At 52.2% G+C, this 20,094-nt stretch overlaps 1 protein-coding gene across 5 annotated transcripts in view; it reads right to left on the bottom strand.

Annotated features, from left to right (window-relative positions):
• Positions 1–7,448: 7,448 nt before the first annotated feature.
• The window catches only part of OPA1 (OPA1 mitochondrial dynamin like GTPase), a 59,081-nt gene continuing 46,435 nt past the window's right edge, over positions 7,449–20,094 (bottom strand). For 4 of the 5 annotated variants that reach the window (XM_053390888.1, XM_053390891.1, XM_053390890.1 and 1 more), the window contains 2 exons: positions 8,934–9,014; positions 7,449–7,901 (listed from right to left, as the gene is read on the bottom strand). In XM_053390888.1, the coding sequence (XP_053246863.1) occupies positions 8,947–9,014 (68 nt within the window). In that variant the 3' untranslated portion in view covers positions 7,449–7,901; positions 8,934–8,946. Of the gene's footprint in view, positions 7,905–8,933; positions 9,015–20,094 lie in introns of all 5 variants that reach the window. The other variant, XM_053390889.1, reaches the window with a different exon arrangement.

Genomic DNA, 20,094 nt, shown 5'->3' with positions numbered 1-20,094 from the left:
CAGCACAGAGTTGAACTATGGAACTCCCTCCCACATGAGGCAGTGATGGATCTCAGTAAAACTTGGATCTCAGTAAAAGAGGACTGGGCAAATTCATGGAGGAGAAGAGGGCAACCGAGGGCTTCCAGCCACCACAGCAATGTTCTGCTGCAGCAGTCAGAGGGAGTAATATTTCTGGAAAGCACCGGAGGGGATGGCATTGCTCCTGTGTTCGACTCCTCCTTGCTGGTTCCCCCAGACATCTCTGGTTGGCCACCGTGAGAAGAGGATGCTGGACTCCCTGGGCTGATCCTGCAAGCCCCTCTGGCTTCACAGATGTGCTCAGAGCCTCTTTGCATCCCGGCCAAAAGCAGAGCTCTCCTCCAGGCACACAAAAGGCCTCGTCCGGCCGCTAAGCCCCCACTTGAGAAAGCCGAGTCAGATCACCAGACCCCCAGTTGGCGCAGGCAAAGCTCTTGGGGGATGAAGAGACATGGGAGAGTCCATGAAGCTGGCTGGGATGGGGGTGGGGGGTGGCTTCCTGCCTTCCTGGGCTGTTTGTCCAAAGGATGAGGACCCCCCCCCTTCTCTGTGTGTGACCTACTGATCCTCTAGACCAGAGCCATGAATATTCCTGTAATCTCTTCCAGAGGCTCAAGGGCCTCAGGATCTTTTCATGGAGCAAAGCCTCTTGGGGCACCAGCAGCATCCCATGGCCCCACAAGTGTGGGGAGGAGGAGAGAGCCATCAATGGCCACAGGGGCAAAAGAAGACTTCTCCTCACCGTGGCCAAAGACCCAGTTGGGCACATTTGCATCCACACACACACACAGGCTGGGAGCCTCAATGGAGCCCCTCTGGATGCTTCAGCAGGGCCGAAAATCTGGCTAGCCCCTGCCCCCCCTAACTATGGCACTGTTCTGCTCTGTCTCCACAGCTGGGGGACACCAAGGCTTCCCAATAGCAGTAGCTGGAAACCACAGGAGGGGAGCTGTTGCTCTGGTGCTGGGATTCTGCTGGCAGGTTCCTGGCTGGGGCACCTGGCCGGCTGCTGTGAGACCAGGCTGCTGGCTGATGTAATAAACAAAAATCTGCCCTTATTCCCTTATGGGGACACAAGAGCCCTTATAGAGTCCTTTGTAGGTTCTCCATTGGTCGGAGGAAAGAACAGAGGCCAAGCAGAGAATATTGAGAAGCAAAGCAGCTCATAAGACTGAAGAAGAAGAAGAAGAAGAAGAAGAAGAAGAAGAAGAAGAAGAAGAAGAAGAAGAAGAGGAGGAGGAGGAGGAGGAGGAGGAGGAGGAGGAGGAGGAGGAGGAGTTTGGATTTGATATCCCGCCTTTCACTCCCCTTCAGGAGTCTCAAAGCGGCTCACATTCTCCTTTCCCTTCCTGCCCCACAACAAACACTCTGTGAGGTGAGTGGGGCTGAGAGACTTAAAAGAAGTATGACTGGCCCAAGGTCACCCAGCAGCTGCAGGTGGAGGAGCGGAGACGCGAACCCGGTTCCCCAGATTACGAGACTACCGCTCTTAACCACTACACCACACTGGCTCTCTGGTCTTTATTGAACTGTTGCAAGAGGGTGCCCCCTTCACATGCAGGAAAGGAGGAGGAGGAGGAGGACCCAGAACCCAGGTTGGAGTCCACCTTGGAGTCCAAGACCACCCCCAGATACATCATACCTACATCACAGAATGGGCGGTCTACAACAGAAATCTGAGTGCGTTGTTTACCTCATAATCTGAGTGTGTTGTTTACCTCCTGTCTGGCAAGTTACCTGTTAATGCTTACTGGATTGATACCCTGGGAAGCCTGGCCAGTCTTTTGTAATGATAAATACTTATTTCCTGAGCCAGGTCACAGGCTCACCCTATTCATACACAGACATACCCTTAAGACAGCATTTGTGAAAGAAAAGACATTGGGGAGGCTTTTCCATTTGACTTTGCAGAGAAAACACCTGGTCAGTTTGGGCGTCAAAATGGCTTCATGGCTGTTCTCCTGTGCAGCTTGAGACATGTGGTTGATATATTTATGTACGTGTTTGCTTGGTACATTTATGAACCTTTATTATATACATAAGACCTTAATTTCTTTATTTCAATGAGATGGGCTCCTTTAGGCCGGATCCAGCTGGGCTCTCCATGCCTTCTTAAGTGGGTTCTGCCCCCCAGACACAGGACAGCCCCTGTGGTTCACCCCCACAGCTCCTGCTCCCTGGCAGACGGCAGGCAACCCCCCGAAAGCCACAAGGGAATCTCTCCTGCCTTCCCACGAAGGAAAAGGTTGCAGGAGATAAGCCCAACTCTCAGGGTGCATCTCACTCGTCTGCTAGAGGTTCCTAAGCAGAGGTGCGATGGCCATCTGCCGGGGATGATTTTGCCGAGATTCCTGCATGACAAACCACAGCAACTGGGACTCTGCCGGCAGCGTGGGAGGGAAGTTGCAGAGGGCCCACCCAGTAGAAATAAAGAGGAGGGGGCTGGGAGGCCCACTGGCATTGGTGGGCCTTGACTTTCCTGGAATGCAACAGGGAGGAGGATCGGGACCACCTGCCAAGGGAGGGTAGAAGAACAGAAGTTCAGCCCCCCAGATGCAGAGTGGCCACTTGGCTGAACAATATAAGCAAAGTACCGTAGTTGCCCGCACTCACCTAAACCGCCATTGCCGCAGTTGCTAAGAAGCAGTGTGGACAGCAGAATGAGGGCAGACTGGATTTCTGCACCAGCTCTCAGGGATATTCAGCCCTGGGATAGCCAACCTGGTGCCCTGCAGACGTGTGGATTCCAGTGACCATGGCTCAGTTGTCAGGGATGGTGATGGGAGCTGGGGGTTCAGCAGCGGCATCTAGAGGGGCCCCACACTGGTGACCCCGCTCAGGTAATTAGGCTGCTCATGCCCAATGGCTCCCTTTTCCACCAGCAAACTGCAAGCCTGTAACTCGGTGGCCTTTGCCAACCTGACGCCCTCCAGATGTTTCAGGCTGCAATTCCCATCAGGCCCAGTGACTAGTCCAAAACAGCTGGAGGGCACCAGGTTGGCAAAGGCTGGATTATAGGTACTGGACTGGGAGTTGTTAATGACAGATAAGCAAGACCTGGAGGGCAGAGAGTTGGGCTATGATTTGGCAGTTGAATCAACCATGATCAACTCTGTAATTTCCCCCAACCTCACTAATGTGGGGGGGGGCTGTACGTTGCTCTGTGCAGAGAACAGCGGCTGCGATCTAGAAACCAAGCCTTACGAAGAAGGGTTGAGGGAGTTGGGTATGTTTAGCCTGGAGAGGAGAAGACCGAGAGGTGATAAGAGAGCCACCTTCAGATATCTGCAGAGTTGTGCCCACGGAAGATGGAGGAGGCTTGATTCAAAGGACCATAAATGAGATTCCAACTCAGCATTTGGAAGAACAGTGAGAAAAGTTCAAGAGTCGAATGGACTCCGTCAGAAGGTAGTGGACTCTCCTTCCTTGGGAGGTTTCATAGAAGGGACCCCGAGGGTCATCCAGTCCAACCCCCTGCAGTGCAGGAATCTCAGCCAAAGAACCTCTGCTTAACCATCTCCAAGGGAGGAGAGTACCAATTTGGAACAGCTCTTACCATCAGAAAGTTCTTCCTGATGTTTAGTTGGAATATTTCCCCCCCCCCCTTGCCATTTGAACCCAGTGGTTGGAGTCCTACCCTCCAGAGCAGCAGAAAGCAAGCTTGCTCCACCTTCAGTCCAGCAGCCATTTAGATATTTGAGCTCTGTTTTTAAGCAGAGGGTGGATGGCCATTTTGACGAGATTCCTGCATTGCAGTGGCTTGGACCAGACAGCCCTCAGACATCCCTTCGAACTCTATGCTTCTTTCCCGCCTCCTCCCCAATCCATCTTGCGCTCTCGTCTCACGCACATCATTCCTGCAAGGGGACAGGTTGTTCCCCAGATGTGAGTCTCCTTCCAGAGGGCTGGAGTTCAGCGGGGGGAGCAGGAGACGCCTGCAGCCCCGGCCTGTAAACAGGCCATCATTCATCGCAGAGGGAGAATGGCAGGCAGCTGCGGAACAGGTGTGCAAGCCCTTGTGCTTTGCCGAAACCTGAGCAGGGGGCTCTGGGGGCTCCTGCCTGCCCCCCACCCCTTTAACCTGACACTTCCATGCAGCCGCTCTCCCCAGCAGCGCCAAGCCTTCTATCCAGGCTGTTTTCTGCTTGGCTGGGTGCAGACATGGCTTGCATTAACTCCCCAACCTGCCAGGAAATTATGGGAAACAAAAGGGCCAGAGATGTCCCTCAGCCTCCGACAAGCCCCAAAACAAATGGTACAGGAGCAGGGTCACAAAGGAATCCGACGCCCACCGCCCGCCCTGGAATTAATTTACCTACCTCAGAGCCCATTCAGGGGAGGGGGGGCGGCTGCGACATGACAAGATCGGACAGGCCTCTGCCCGCCTCTGGGCTCCTTTGTGTCCCCCGCATAATAGACAAGGCGAGTGCATTGCAGGAGGGGTGGGTGGGCACTGTGTCGTCCCCCCAGCGATGGAGCAGGGCCTTTGCAAATGCTAATGGCCTTGGAGCAGGACGGAGGATGTTGGTTTTCACACAAAAACAGAAAAGAGGCATTGTGGGGAGAGGCTGGCAATAAACGTGTCATATCTGTGCATCAAAGGCTCTTGCAGGCCTCTCTCTCTCTGGGCAAATGATGCTCTCCTAGCGCTGTGCCAAAAATGTCTCCCTCGGTGTGTGTTGTCGTCTTCTTTTACCATTCTCCATTGGTTTGTGAGAAACGATGTTGCATCCGAGAAGGAGGTGTGAACATTTCGGGGGCCATTTTCATGGGTGGAGGGGCTGCAGGCAAGGAGGCGGAAGGAAGTTGGTTCCCTTTGGACTTTCCAAAGTGGTAACCTGGCCATCCTTTGGAAGCCGCCCTCCTCCAAGCAACATATAGAAAAATAGATGCGCCAGGATAAACTTTGCACTAAAATGCTGGCCAGTTTTCACAGGGACTTATTAGAAAAATAAGACATCATAAACTGGATTGAGTTTCTCTCAGTGGATGCATTTCCCCATAAGAAGAGCCTGCCGGATCAGGCCTGCGCCCTGCCTAGTGCAGGATCCTGTTCTCAGACTGGCCAACCAGCAAGCAGGATTTGAGCCCAGGAGCCACTGGGATTCAGATCTGCCTGGAATGAACAGCCCCCCCTCTTCCGTTAAAAGTGTCCATCAAACTGGTTCTGCAAGTTCACGGGCTGGATTGATGGACAAACTCCCGAGTAATGCACTATAATTTCTGTGTTCAAGCAAATCTTAAGATAATTAGGGTAATTTTGTTTTAATACAGTTTCAAGTAAAATGTAGTTGGCTGCCCTTTTCTTGATATGCTGGCTTGGGATAATTAAAAGGGGGGTGGAATCCATTTTCTTTGCACTCGGTGATCAGTATGAAATATCCAGCACTTCGCTGTTTTACCAAATGCAATCCATCTTGGCTAATTGAGGGGCTGAAAGATGAGTGTTTTAAGAAAAGGCCAAATGTGTTGCGTGCTTCTGGAATTCACGAGAGAGAGAGAGAGAGAGAGAGAGAGAGAGAGAGAGACAGAGAGGGAGGGAGGGAGGGAGGGACGCCCCCCTGCCCACCGCTGAGAGGGGTCCTGTGACCACAGAGCCTTCACTTTTCTAGCACACAAACATGGAGCACCTCCCTCTTGAATTAGGGGGACTCTTCCAAGATGCAGCTTCCCTGTTGGGTCCAGGCAGCATGGCCAACAGCGTGGGAAGATGGGCTCTCTAGTCCACCAATATCTGAAGGGCACCACGTTGCCTCCCCCTGGCCAGGGCTGACTGGCAGAAAGGGCTCTTGGGGGTTCCCGGCAGAAAGCCTTTCCCCAGCCCTGCCCGGAGGAGCCACGGGGGAATTGAACCGCCTGGGGCACAGCAGGTGCTCTGCTGCTGAGCTGGGGTCCTGCCCCATCACCTGAGCCCTTGGGGCAGATGGGAGGCATGCAAATAAAGAAGAGAGTAAGAAATTTAAGTGCTCAAAACCTCTCTTTATTTTGTTTTCCTTCAATGACATCTGCATTCAATAAATAACTTCCACGGGATACATCATGCTAAACGTCAGGTCGGCAACAGAGGCTTAAAACTGAAAAGTGGACCAGACAGAAGGAAGTACAAGAGGAGGATTGGGGGGGTGGGGGCAGTAAGAGACGGGTCTCGGTGCAGCACCCCTTTTTGGGAAGGATCCCCTTCTGGGATCCTGAAGTTGCCTCTAGGAAGGCCAGAGCAGCTAAGAGGCTTTTGCGTCATTGAGGGCACAGAATCTCTGGCGTGCGGCCGAAAGCATTTGCTACACACACAAACACACAAAATGCCATCTCATTTTATTTTTTTAATAGCAGAGGAATGAGGATTGCTCTCTCCCATCTCCCTCATTTTGGTTCTTGGCAACAGCTGCCTCTCCCTGCCCATCTTGTTTCCAGATTTCACAGAACACCATGCAGAGGAGGGGGGGCAGCAAAGGCAGCACCCCCTTTGCCGAAAAAAACAAAACAAAACCCCACCTCCCACCTGTGAAGTGCAGCAAGGCAGGATCCCCAGAGGACGAGGGGAGAGAACTTAAAGGCAGCACTGCGTGGCCCATCGGAGGAAGCAGCCTGCCAGCAAGTCTCTTGTGCAGAGGTGGAAAGGCAGACAATGCAGATGTGGGGATAGGGAGGGGGAGAGTGGGCACGAGGACATTTGGAAAGATACCTCAAAAAGCGGGAGAGGAAATGTTACTGGTAATGTACATTTCTGCATTTAGGGCTGGCGCAAAACGACAGTCAACCCACAACGGATGCTTGGAGCTGCTCAACGGGGGTGACAAGTGTCTGCACAGAGGAGGCCGTTTCTTCCACAATGCAGAGAGGAGACGGCTGGGTTTAAAGGGGCTGTGTGTGGAGGGCCGTGACCAGCACACGGCTGGGTCCCCTCTCCCGGCCCAAAGCCGCCGGAGCCTTGCAGCATTAAAAAACCAAACTGGGCGAGTCCCTGAAAGGAGCTTTCTCTCCAGAGTCTGCCCCTGACACGCAGGCCAAGAGCAAATTTCTTGGGAACTTCTTCCCCCTCTCTAAGGCGCTTATTCAACGTGTCTCAAAAGCGGCTGATGCGCAATGATTTATCTGGAACCTGCCACTGCCGGTGGGATACTCAGGAAGGAGTCCCTCTCAGCAAGCATAAAAACAAAAAGTGAAATGGAGCTGGCCAAAGTCCCACCCCAGGACTAAACTGCAGTGAAATGGATAGTGGAGGATGCTGTTCCTGGAGCCAGATGCCCATGAATGGGCCCCGGGTGCCCCCGCCAGGCTCACTCCCCCTGCCCAGCTTCTCTCCAGTGCCTCAGTCAAGATCTGGCTCCCCAGAAGAGCGTTGAAAGGCAGCTGCTCCCGCTTGGAGGGCCCCTCAGTGCGCTGCGTCACACAAACAAACAAACATTACGTAGGAGGTGTTGTCGACGTATGTACAAAGGCTAAAATTTTATTTCAAGCCCCTCGGGTTCGCCACGCAAAGGAGCCCCCGACCGGCTAAAACCACTAGAGGCGGCGGAAGGGGTCTTGCCACCCCAGAAAGAAAAAACCCCTACTTCTGGCCCCTCCCTGGAAAAAGAGAGAGAGGGAGCACTTGCAGAATCTGGACACCCCCCTCAAGGCATCATTTCCAGGTAAGAAAGCGTAGGTTTCTGTTGCCAGGCTTGCTTCCCTCGTCCTTATTACTGCCACCTTCACCCAAAGGGCAGGTGGCAGCCAGGACCTCTCGTTGCCTCCTGCCAATTGTCTCCTTTCCCTGGGAGACATTCTGGGGCACCCCTAAAAAGTTCAAGAGGGAGGAGAGCAGGACCAGGAGGCGCCGTGTGGCCATTTCTAGTGCTTTGTGTGTTCCAGAAGAGGGGCTTTGTCTTCCTGTAGAAGCTCTGCTGAAACACAAACACAAATGGACTGAATTTGCAGAGAGAGACGGGACAGAGGACACCCCCCTCGTTCCCCCCTCCCAAGTCATTTTTGCCATCCCAGGTTGCTGTTCCCTTGCCAGGTATCTCAATCAAGATTCCTCAAGCCAAACCCAGAAAGGTAAAAGAGCAAGAGGGAGAGATCAGCCCAGATTGAATGTCTTGCCCTTGGCTGGACTTGAGGCACGATTCCAAGAGATTCCACATGAAAACGCTTATAGCCCTGTAGAGATGGCAGCACTGAATTGGTGGCGCATGCCCTTCTGGCGTGCACTCTTTTTAAAGACTTGTGGAATGAGATTATCACCTCTCTTTTATCGTCCATTCTGGGTCGCCCAGCCGCTGCCACAGTGTCCTTTCTCTTGGCAGATCAAGATGAGCAGGCAAGGCTTTTAGCTGGGGCAATCAGAATAAGGTCCACTATTTGACCACTGATTCAAAACCCCAAAATGTATTTTATATAATTGACTTTTTATTTCTATTCTTTGGATATTGTATTGATGTTTTATTGCTATGGCCAGCGGCTGACGCAAATGAAGATTCATTCGTTCAGATTGGCCCAGAGCACGGGGCATCACAGGGCACAATGCCCCCCACCCCCCAGTGTGCCCAGATTCAAATCTCCAATCAGCTAGGAAGCTTGTTAAGGTGGCAGAGGGGTCAAGAGGCGATTCCGACTAACATAGGAAGACCATTTGGACGGTAAGGACACTTCAGCAGTGGAACAGGCTCCTTCGCCAGGTTCTTAAGCAGAGTTGGGTGGCCAAGATGACCCTTAGGGAGCATCTTAAAATTCTGTAAGACTTGGATGAAGCAGCAGGAGGATTAACTGAACAACCTTTTAGGGCCCTTCCAGGCAAAGATGGAGGTACACAGTCCCTTGGCAAGATGAAGGGGGCTTCCTGCTTTCTGGCTGTGTTAACAAGAGCAAGACGGGCCTAGTTTGGGCAGCGTCAGAGCGCTGCAGTTGCTCAGTGACCACCCAGAGCTCCTTACCTGTGCGGACCAGCTACTTCTCTTCTTGATGGAGGGCTTCAATGAAGACTTCAAGCTTCTCCTGGATCTCCCGAACCTTTTCTGGAAAAGTTGAGATGCTGCTGTCAGGACGGATGTTTCCAGGCACAAATGGCTCCTCTCCCAAGTGGAAACAGGCCTGGCCTCCCTGAGGAAGGCTGTGGGGCTGGGCCCCCATCCCTTCCCTGCCCCACAGGTGCCTCAGAGGCCTCAACAAGCCTGCCTCATCCGCAGCCAGGAGCCTCCTCCGAAGCGGAGAGGGTGCCAGCACTCAGACTAAGGCCTGCATTGCTGTATTAATAATACTGTATTAACACGTCATAGTTAAACTGCATTAATTAAATTTCCATCTTTTATTGCAGACTATGGTGCTGAAGGAGACTCTTGAGAGTCCCATGGACTGCAAGAAGATCAAACCTATCCATTCTGAAGGGAATCAGCCCTGAGTGTTCACTGGAAGGACAGATCCTGAGAAGAGAAGACTCCCTGGAAAAGACCCTGATGTTGGGAAAGATGGAGGGCACAAGGAGAAGGGGACGACAGGGGACGAGATGGTTGGGCAGTGTTCTCGAAGCTACAAACGTGAGTCTGACCAAACTGCAGGAGGCAGTGGAAGACAGGAGTGCCTGGCGTGCTCTGGTCCAGGGGGTCACGAAGAGCCGGACACGACTAAACGACTAAACAACAACAACAAAAATCTAGTATAAACGGCATTTCCGTGCGCTGCTCTGGTTCGCCAGAAGCGGCTTAGTCCTGCTAGCCCCATGACCCGGAAGCTGTACGCCGGCTCCCTCGGCCAATAAAGCGAGATGAGCGCTGCAACCCCAGAGTCGGCCACGACTGGACCTAATGGTCAGGCTTCCCTTTACCTTTTTTTAAATCTAGTATAAAGGTGTGCCTCAGAATTAACTGGTTGGCCAGCCTTGGCAAAACTTCCTAAAAATAAAAATATGGCCTGTGTTTTTGCCAAGAAATAATTTCAGGTTTAGAAGTTGTGAAAGCTCTGAGTGCAGCCGCTTACATTACCACGAGCTCTTCAGAGGACAGGGTAGAGGGACATATAAATATAAAAGATTGAATAACTGCAGATGCAGAAGCTTCTGAATGGTTTGTTCTTTTCAGGGGCTGATTTAGGGGGCCACAGTGTGTCTCCTCCAAATCAGGCTGCTTCCTAGGTCTCACGCAGCTCATTCTGCTTCAGCAAAGCAGGATTAAATAGCATTTAGAAAGTTACCCCTTGGCCAGCTCATAAAATATTCCAGAAGACAAAATAAAAATCACAATTCAGAGGTCCAGCCTTTCAAAAGAGGGGGCAGTGTTCAAACTAGCCAAACCAAATCAAAGCAAGACAGGCTAAGAAAAGTGCCCTGAATTTAAAGATGCTTTTGCAAAAGTTATAATCCAGACTTTGGCCTGTTTTGCTCGCCCACCCCCAACCATTTTTTCCTTTAAAAGGTCAGAGTTTATCTGGCAGTCTGCCCAGCAGTTGCAGGAGCAGCAGCTACAGCCACTTATCTGTCTATAGGTTTATCTATTTACCTGTCAGCAACAGGTGCAATTGGTGGCCAAGCTGACCCGAAAACACCCTTCCTGCCACTGGCCCAGGCTGAAGAGGCAGAAAACTCAAAGCAAGGAGCCACCCGAAGCTTGAGGAAGGGCAGAGGGGGCAAAAGGGCAGCCCAATCTCTGCCCAAGCAGACCAGCCCCCAGGTGCCCAGCCTGCACCACTGGCTTGGACTTGGGGGTGTCTCCAGAAAACCTTCTCCCTCTGAGGCTCTGCCTACTTTCTAGAACATTATGCCGTCCTCTGTTGCTGAACAGCTGGACTAACTTGGCCAGCTAGCCCTGGTGATCATCTCGTGTTTATTGGATGGATTTCCCCCCTAAATTGATTTTTGAATTCTGAATTTATTGTTATTCACGTTCTATACTGTATTTTATGCTGTTTTTTGTTGCATCAATTAAGTGTTTTAAATTTGTTGTTAGCTGCCTTGAGCCCGGTTTTCTGAACTGGGAAGGGCGGAGTATAAATAAAAAATTATTATTATTATTATTATTATTATTATTATTATTATCATGGAAGATCACAGAGCCACAGAACAGTAGAGCTGGAAGGGTCTCCGAAGGCTCATCTAGCTCAACCCCTTGCAAGACAGGAATCTCAGCTTGAGCATCCCTGACAGATGGCCCCCCAACCTCTGCTTGAAAACCTCCAAGGAAGGAGAGCTCAGCACCTCCAGAGGGAGACCATTCCTCTGTCGAAGAGCTCTGACGGCCAGAAAGTTCTGATGTTAGGCAGAATCTCCTTTCTTGCAACTTGAAGCCACGGGTTTGGGTCCTTCCATGTAATGGAGCAAGTTTGCTTTCTGCTGCTCCAGAGAGGAGGACCTGAACCCGTGGCTTCAACTGCAGGGGCTGGGCTGGATGACCCTGGGGGTCCCTTCCAACTCTACAGATTCCATGAACTTTCCCACCCCAAACCTTCTCCTGTTTCCTCCCCAAACTCTCAGGGCTCAGCACCCTCTCGCTGCCTTGCTTCCTCCCGACCTCTGCGCCCCAAAGTTGCTCCGATGGCTCCTGCACAAACAACGTCCCCTTTGATAGCTTTCAGCACCGAGCGAGAGATACGGAGAGCCTGCTTCTCGTGACACCTGTTAAACAGCGGCCCCCGGGCCGGCCACCCCGCCTGCAGCTTTGCAACAATGACGCAGGCCCCAGTGAATGGCCATTCTCCTCCCCATTTACTTCGTGTTTGCTCAAAAGATGAGCCGTTTCCCTCCACCCATTCATCCCGGGGTCCCTGATCTGGGTCATGAATATTCCCATAATCCCCTCTCCCAATCTCCCATAAACCCCCGGCTGACACAGAATGAAGAAATCCTCTATTCAGAGGCCTCAAGAGAGCCATTCATCCTTGCAGGGCTCTTTATCTGCACATGAAACAACACCCAAAGCCCCTCTCATTTTCTTTGCATTAATCCTCTGATACCGGCTCCAAAGGGGCTCAAAAACAGACTAATTGATCTGTAATTACGATCTGAATACACACCGTGAACACAGAAAACAGAGGGGGGCAGGAGGGGGGCAGCAAGGCGTGCCGGTAACTGTGGGCACAGGATGGAACAGGATAGAGCGAGGGCTGGAAAAATAAAGAAAAAGCCACCTCACAGCACCCCAGTTCTTAGAGCTACTTCAAGCCCCAACTTCTGCAGTGCTGCCCTTTGCTTTGCCTGTTTCAGATCCCGCCCCCCCCCCAGCTGGGGAAGTGGGCAAGGGACCGAGCAGAGGGCTGCCAGACAGTGCCATCCATGATGGCATCACGCAAGAACGTATCATACAAAGAGGCTGCAGGATGAGGCCAAAAGGGGCCCCCCAAGCCCAGCATCCTGTTCTCATATTGGCCAACCAGGTGCCCAGCAAGCAGGATTCATGCCCAAGAGCGGATCTCCCTTGCTGTGGTTTGCAGAAACTGGCACTCAGAAGCACTGCTCCCTCTGACCGTGGAGGCAGAGCCATCAAGAGCCCTCTCCTCCTCCACGAATTTGTCTCACCCTCTTTGAAAGCCATCTGGGCAGATCACCATCACCATAAACTTCACTGAACTAGCCAAAGATCATGGCATCATCCACAATCACCACCCAAGCAGGTGCCCATCACGCCTCCTGTGGGAGGGAGTTCCATAGTTTAACTCTGCGTTGAGTGAAGAAGGCCTGCCCTTATCCATCTGGAATCTTTCAATGTTCAGCTTATGTCAGGGGACTGCCATCGGAACAGGGCAGGGAAGCAGAGGGGCAGTTGGGTTACAGGGAACCTCCAAAAATCTTGCTACGCAGTCACTCTTCCTGTGGTGAGGAAAGCCCCACCTCCAGTGGGGAAGAGGGGAAGGGACCAGAGGATGCTGCTGGGAGCCTCAGCACCGCTCCTGGCCAAGCCGGTCAGGAGGGAAGCACGCTCCTTCAGTCACCCACCCTGCGCAGAGGTGTAAAATGCAAAGGAGGAAGGAAAAGGCGGGGGGGTGACTAAGCTCTTATGTTGGGAGAGGTCCCAGAAATGACCACTCCCGGATTCTGCTAGTGATTGAGACAGACACGAACTTGTGGCTCTGCACTGTGAATAGTTTTGCACCAAAATAAAACCTGTAAAAGACAGGTCGGAGTCCCGACTGATTACTCACGAGCAACCACCACTGCCGTCTGACAGCTTAGTTACAGGTGCACAAGTTCTAGTGTGAGGAGAGAGGGAGGAAAACACTTCTCTCTCCACTTTCTCTATGCCACATGCAAATTTGCAAACTTCCTTCATGTCACCTGCTACCTGCCTTTCTCTCAACCGAAAAGTCCAAAATGCTGCAACCTTTCTTTCCAGGAGAGTCTCTGGATCATTTCGGTTACCCTTTTCCGAACCTTTCCAACCCTACAATATCCCTTTCGGGGCGAGGCGCCCAGAACGGTCCTCGCATGCCTTTCTGCAGCCGCACAGAGAGACTGCAGGCTGCCTGAACCGGGTGATCTGAGCTCGGGTCGTGCCCTACTTCATTTCCCACCCCCTTCCTTTTTTCAGAAACCACTTTACATTAATGCCTCGCATTTTTGAACCAGTTTCCTCTTGCTCACATACCGCCCCGACCGACCGGCAGGAAAAAGCAGAACTTTAAAGAGAAAGCCACCCAGGCGGGCCTTAAAGAGACAGATCTCCATCGATCACTTGCGGAGACAGATTTATAATAAGAGGGCCCCCCCTCTGTTTCTTTAAGGCTGAAAAACCAGATGGGAAGTGAATGGACAGCCAACGGGTCAAGAAAACACAGGGGAGGTTCCGCTTGTCTGCCGCATTTGTGTTCCCCGCAGAGAAAGGGGGTCAAGACGGAAGCAGCACGGCCGGCGGATGGAAAGGGCCTCCTTTCTTCGCCCGCCTACAAAGGACGGCGCTGTTCCCCTCGCCCCGCTGTCAAGCGGGGAGAAAGATTGGCTTGTCAAAAGGTCCCCGGCAGCCCCGGCTTCCCAAAGAGGCAGAGGCAGGCAAATGAATCCGGGGAGATTGTTAAACAATTAGCTCATTAGCGCCACGAAAGCGCCAGACAAAGGGCTGCCGAGCGGAAGGCGCTGGAGCGGGATTTATAGCAGTTCAGGGAGAGTCGCCCCATGAATCACGGCAGCGGAGGCTGTTGCGCAGGATTGAAAGGGAAAGCTCGCAGGAGAGGCGAGGGAAGTCCGAGGAAGCGTGCGCGGCTGGCGAGGAGCACGCTCAAAGGGCGCATTGTCAGCAGTGTGCAAGGAGGCCGGTTGCTGCCTTCCTGGGAACCCCTGAATTGCAGAAGCAGAACAGAGCAGGGCAGCCACCAGCCAAGGCAGCACAAGGGCGGGCCCAGGGGGGCTCTCCAAACTGCAGCTGGAAAATCAGCCCCCCCTCACAGTTTCAATGCAGCTCCCCCCCCCCTTGGCGCCAGCTGGGTGCTTCAGACTACAACGCCCACCCCAAAGTTGCGCAGGCTGGTGCAATTCGGAGAGCACCCAGTGGAAGAAGGCTGATTTAACCTAGGAACCTGTGTGCACCTATGTCAACACCACCCCCAATATCCCCTTGGCATCCTGGAAGCCTCCCTAGGGACCTTGAGGAAAGACGGAAGCAAGGAGTCCTGGGCGGGGGCACGAAGAAGAACCACAGAACTGCAGCTGTGAGGGAGCCCAAGGGCTGTGCCAACCCCTGCAATGAAGGAAGCGCAAAAGGAACTCTGCTTTGCACCGTAAATAAATGGGCAGGTTGGGGAAGGACCCTGAGAAACACCTGCATCTCTGAATCTCTCTTTGCTGCCGCCACCTTTCAGGGCAGGAACAAAGGCAGGACTCCCAAGACACCGTCCAGAGCACCTGGGATTCCCTTCCTGACCCTTTCTCTTCCCAATAACCCTGTAAAGGGGGTCAGCTTCATCAGTGAGCTTGGCTCCCTGCCACTCAAAGCCGCCAGCCCCCCCCCTGCTGGTTTCCTAGGAGAGACCCCTTCTTGACACCTTCGGGAACTACTGCTGCCATCCTGAGCTAGTCATATTGTTAGAATGCGGCTGGGAACTGAGAGCGGCCGCCGAGACCACATAACACCGGTCCTGAAAGACCTTCATTGGCTCCCAGTACTGTAACTGTGCCCCTGAAGGACCAGGTGCGCAGCCTGGGTGTCATTTTGGACTCACAGCTGTCCATGGAGGCGCAGGCCAATTCTGTGTCCAGGGCAGCTGTCTACCAACTCCATCTGGTACGCAGGATGAGGCCCTTCCTGCCCGCGGACTGTCTGGCCAGAGTGGTGCATGCTCTGGTTATCTCCCGCTTGGACTACTGCAATGCGCTCTACGTGGGGCTACCTTTGAAGGTGACCCAGAAACTACAACAAATCCAGAATGTGGCAGCTAGACTTGTGACTGGGAGTGGCTGCTGAGACAACATAACATCGGTCTTGAAAGACCTACACTGGCTCCCAGTATGTTTCTGAGCACAATTCAAAGTGTTGGTGCTGACCTTTAAAGCCCTAAATGGCCTCGGCCCAGTAGAATCATAGAATAGAATCATAGAGTTGGAAGAGACCACAAGGGCCATCGAGTCCAACCCCCTGACAAGCAGGAAACACCATCAGAGCACTCCTGACATATGGTTGTCAAGCCTCTGCTTAAAGACCTCCAAAGGAGGAGACTCCACCACACTCCTTGGCAGCAAATTCCACTGTCAAACAGCTCTTACTGTCAGGAAGTTCTTCCTAATGTTTAGGTGGAATCTTCTTTCTTGTAGTTTGGATCCATTGCTCCGTGTCCGCTTCTCTGGAGCAGCAGAAAACAACCTTTCTCCCTCCTCTATGTGACATCCTTTTATATATTTGAACATGGCTATCATATCACCCCTTAACCTCCTCTTCTCCAGGCTAAACATGCCCAGCTCCCTTAGCCGTTCCTCATAAGGCATCGTTTCCAGGCCTTTGACCATTTTGGTTGCCCTCCTCTGGACACGTTCCAGTTTGTCAGTGTCCTTCTTGAACTGTGGTGCCCAGAACTGGACACAGTACTCCAGGTGAGGTCTGACCAGAGCAGAATACAGTGGCACTATTACTTCAGTAGACCTGAAGGAGCGTCTCCACCCCCATCGTTCTGCCTGGACACTGAGGTCCCGCTCCGAGGGCTTTCTGGCGGTTCCCTCCCTGTGAGAAGTCAAGTTACAGGGAACCAGGCAGAGGGCCTTCTCGGTGGTGGCGCCCGCCCTGTGGAACGCCCTCCCATCAGATGTCAAGGAAATAAGCAACTATCTGACTTTTAGAAGACATCTGAAGGCAGCCCTGTTTAGGGAAATTTTTACTGTTTGATGTTTTATTGTGTTGGGAGCTGCCCAGAGTGGCTGGGAAAACCCAGGCAGATGGGAAGGGTATAAATAATAATAAATTATTATTATCATTCTTAGTCTGAGTCAGCATGAGGCAGCCTCCTCTGGGGTGATGTCTGCATGGCAGGAGGCTTCCTGAGCAGCCAGCTAAGAGCAGCCTCCCAGAACCACCTCAAGGGCTGTGTCCGAGCGCAAGGGAAGAGCTCCTGCTAGCAGCCCCCGCCTGCCTGTGTGTGGCCAGGCCTCTCCCCGTGGGAAGGGGCCTTTGTGCAGAACAAAGTCTCAACTCGCCTGCAACACCTGCCCAGGTGCCAGCATTTCACGGACTGACAATGCCTTGGCGGGGGGGCTGGACACCCTCTCCCCGGCACGTCTCAGCTTTCCTGACAAGCTTTCCCTCTCCTGCCCTCCCTTCCCATCAAGCACAGGCCGTTCTACGTAGCCAGGATTCAGAAAAGCTGAAGCTGGAACAGTCCCTTGATCGAAAACAGATCCTGCATATTTAGGAAGACCACGTCTTCTTCACAGCATCGGCAGATAAACACTCTCCCAAACCATCACCACTTCCAAACTAATATCGGAATCGATACAAAATTTGTGGCTATTGGGAGAAAGCAGAGTGGAGAGGAATGAGAGGAAGCCAAAGGAGCTAGACTAATGACAGACTCTGCTATCAATGCCCTCTTGAAACAGCTCAGTGAGAGACCAATAGCTCTGATACCTCTAGGATAAAGGCTCCCAATTGGGGGTCTGGGCCCCTGGGGTCTGTGGCATCCTTCACATAACAAAAACTAACACAGAGACTCTTTTTTTCAAAAGTAGGGGGCCCATGGCTTGGCTACTGAAGAACAGGCAGTCTGCAGTACTCAGCTAATTTGGCAACACTGTGTTTGGATATCCTATGTGCTTCGAACCTAACATATTCCCACTTGATTATCTGAATGATGTTATTCCAGAAAATGGTCAAGAAATACTGCTTAACCTTAAAAGTGCTGCTCAAATTACAACAGCCAAAAATTAAGGGTGGGGGGAAGCACACCTTGAGGGAAAAACTGGTCCAAGGGAAAGCAGCCCAAACTTTCTCGATAGTCTCCCCAAAAGGCCAGAAGATTTGGCAGCTTGGCAACGCTTGCTGCGTCCTCCCCCTCCAGGAGGGAAGCCTGGGCATGCGATGCAGCTGCGAGGAAGGGCTTCCTCCAGAGAAGCCGGGAAAGGCGGAGGCAAGCCCAGGCAGGCCCAGAGAAAGGAACTTGGAAATGCACAAGCTGCCTCTGGGGGCAGCAGCTGCCTGGGAGATGCTGCAGCCACCGCAAGTGACAAAGGAGGGTAAACAGAGGCAGGAGGTCAGCATGCCAGCAAACACACCTCCCTCTTTCATGGGGATCCTCCAAAAGGCAGCCACCTGCTGCCCCCTGAAGCGGGGAAAAGGCACTGCTCCTTCTGAGGCATTTCACGAAGGGTCTCTGCCTCTCCGGGAGCAGGAGGAGAAGAAGAAGAAGAGTTTGGATTTGATATCCCGCTTTAGTGGCTCACAACCTCCTTTCCCTTTTCCCCCCACAACAAACCCTCTGTGAGGTAAGTGGGGCTGAGAGACTTCAGAGAAGTGTGACTGGCCCAAGGTCACCCAGCAGCTGCAGGTGGAGGAGCAGAGAGGCAAACCCGGTTCCCCAGATTATGAGTCCACCGCTCTGAACCACTGCACCACGCTGGCGCTCAGGAATGATGACAAGAGTGAAAATGCCTCCAGTTGACTGCAGAGTTGCACCTGACTCAACTTTTTCTGCTCATGCAAATACAAAAAGGAGCTGAAAAGTTTGCCTGGCATCGCGAAATCCCCACTGAAGCTGGGCAAGATTCTGCACATTGAGGCTTTTCAACCAGCTGCCACCAGGGCTCTGAGCCGCATCCTGCTCAAGTCCTGAGTGAACGGGCTCTCAGACTCATCTCTCGGGAAGGCTCTGGAGAAATTAGGCTGTCCCCCACCCCCTCCGCCACTGGGAGAGAAATACGAGAGAGAGAGAGAGAGAGAGAGAGACCCCAGCGAAGAGCCTCGCTACTTCCACGCCTTGGGAAATCTGATCCTTTCCCAGAATAATTTCCAAGAGGCGACTAATTCTGGAGGGAGAGTGAACAAAACAGAGACACAGGAACAGGCTGCTCAAAAACCCACAACTAGGCATATTGCATGCATGACTGAAATTTTAAAAAAAGGTTTTTAAAAGAATACACACTGAGAGAGAGACAGACAGACAGAAATATCAGGACTGGGACTGCAACAGGCAGGTTAACCCTACTCAGGAAATCTTAGTTATGTGGCAGCAGAGACACACAGGGAGGAAAGAAATTCCCACCTGGCCCGGCCCTGGAGGGATGCTTCATTCAGCCTCCCAGGGCAAATGGCAGCTTTGGAGGGCAAATTTAGCCAGCACTATGGAGTAGGGGGCGAGGCTCAACTCTTTAAAAATCAAATGCCGTCAGGCGTTTAGCACATGGTTAGTTTGGTCCTAGGGAACCAATTTCTCTCGGAGGCAGCAAGCCCCGGTCTCCATCCTGCAAATGTGTTATGCGGGACAAAGGCATGGCTAGACAAGCGCAGAGCAGGACCCAACCCATTAAAAGCTAATTCCTGGACAGAGGCTTATGTAACTCATTGGCTGTAAGTAGTACAGACAAGCCAGGATGTTTGGGTGAATATTATGGCGTGGAAGCGTCTTTGCCCCCACCCTTCCCAGATGTTCTGTGGCCATAAAACTTCATACTTGATCCTGACCCAACAATATTAGCACAGAAACTATTGACATTCCAGAAAGTCAGGGTATATTTATTAAGTTACTAAAAATCATATTTGAAGTTTTCATCCTCCCATAAAACACCTGGATTAGTTCTGTGGTATGGAAATTATTTTTAATAGTCTGCGCTCCTTTGCTTTTTTGAGGAATTTCTTCACTAGCAGGGATTTAACAGCCGTCATCGTAAGGGGGGGGGGATTAGTGCCCTAAGAAGAGGGGGCCCGGCTCAACATGGAAGGCTATATGGGCCCTGCCCGCAGACTGTCTTGCCAGAGTGGTGCATGCTCTGGTTATCTCTCGCTTGGGCTACTGCAATGCGCTCTACGTGGGGCTACCTTGGAAGGCGACCCGGAAACTACAACTAGTCCAAAATGCGGCAGCTAGACTGGTAAGTGGGAGTGGCCGCTGGGACTATATAACACCAGTCCTGAAAGACCTACATTGGCTCCCAGTAAGTTTCTGAGCACAATTCAAAGTGTTGGTGCTGACCTTGAAAGCCCTAAGTGGCCTCAGCCCAGTACACCTGAAGGAGCGTCTCCACCCCCATTGTTCAGCCCAGACACTGTGGTCCAGCTCTGAGGGCCTTCTGGTGGTTCCCTCATTGCAAGAAGCCAAGTTACAGGGAACCAGGCAGAGGGCCTTCTCGGTGGTGGTGCCCACCCTGTGGAATGCCCTCCCATCAGATGTCAAAGAAATAAACAACTATCTGACATGTACAAGACATCTGAAGAAAGCCCTGTTTAGGGAAGTTTTTAATGTCTAATGTTTTATCGCTTTGTTATTATTAATAATAATATTCTGTTGGGAGCCGCCCAGAGTAGCTGGGGAAACCCATTCAGATGGGCAAGGTATCAATCAATCAGTCAATCATCATCTGGTGGCAAGCCCAAACAAGAGAGGCGCTTGCTGGCCGGCAAATGTTTCCAATTACTTCCAACCAGAGATTAAAACACAAGCGCTGGAGGAGGCAGGCGAGGGAGAACCTCCCCAATTGCTGCT

The sequence above is a fragment of the Podarcis raffonei genome, chromosome 5, assembly GCF_027172205.1.
Source record: "Podarcis raffonei isolate rPodRaf1 chromosome 5, rPodRaf1.pri, whole genome shotgun sequence".
Taxonomy (NCBI): Eukaryota; Metazoa; Chordata; class Lepidosauria; order Squamata; family Lacertidae; genus Podarcis; species Podarcis raffonei.
This window is presented reverse-complemented; position numbering and strand designations above follow the sequence as displayed.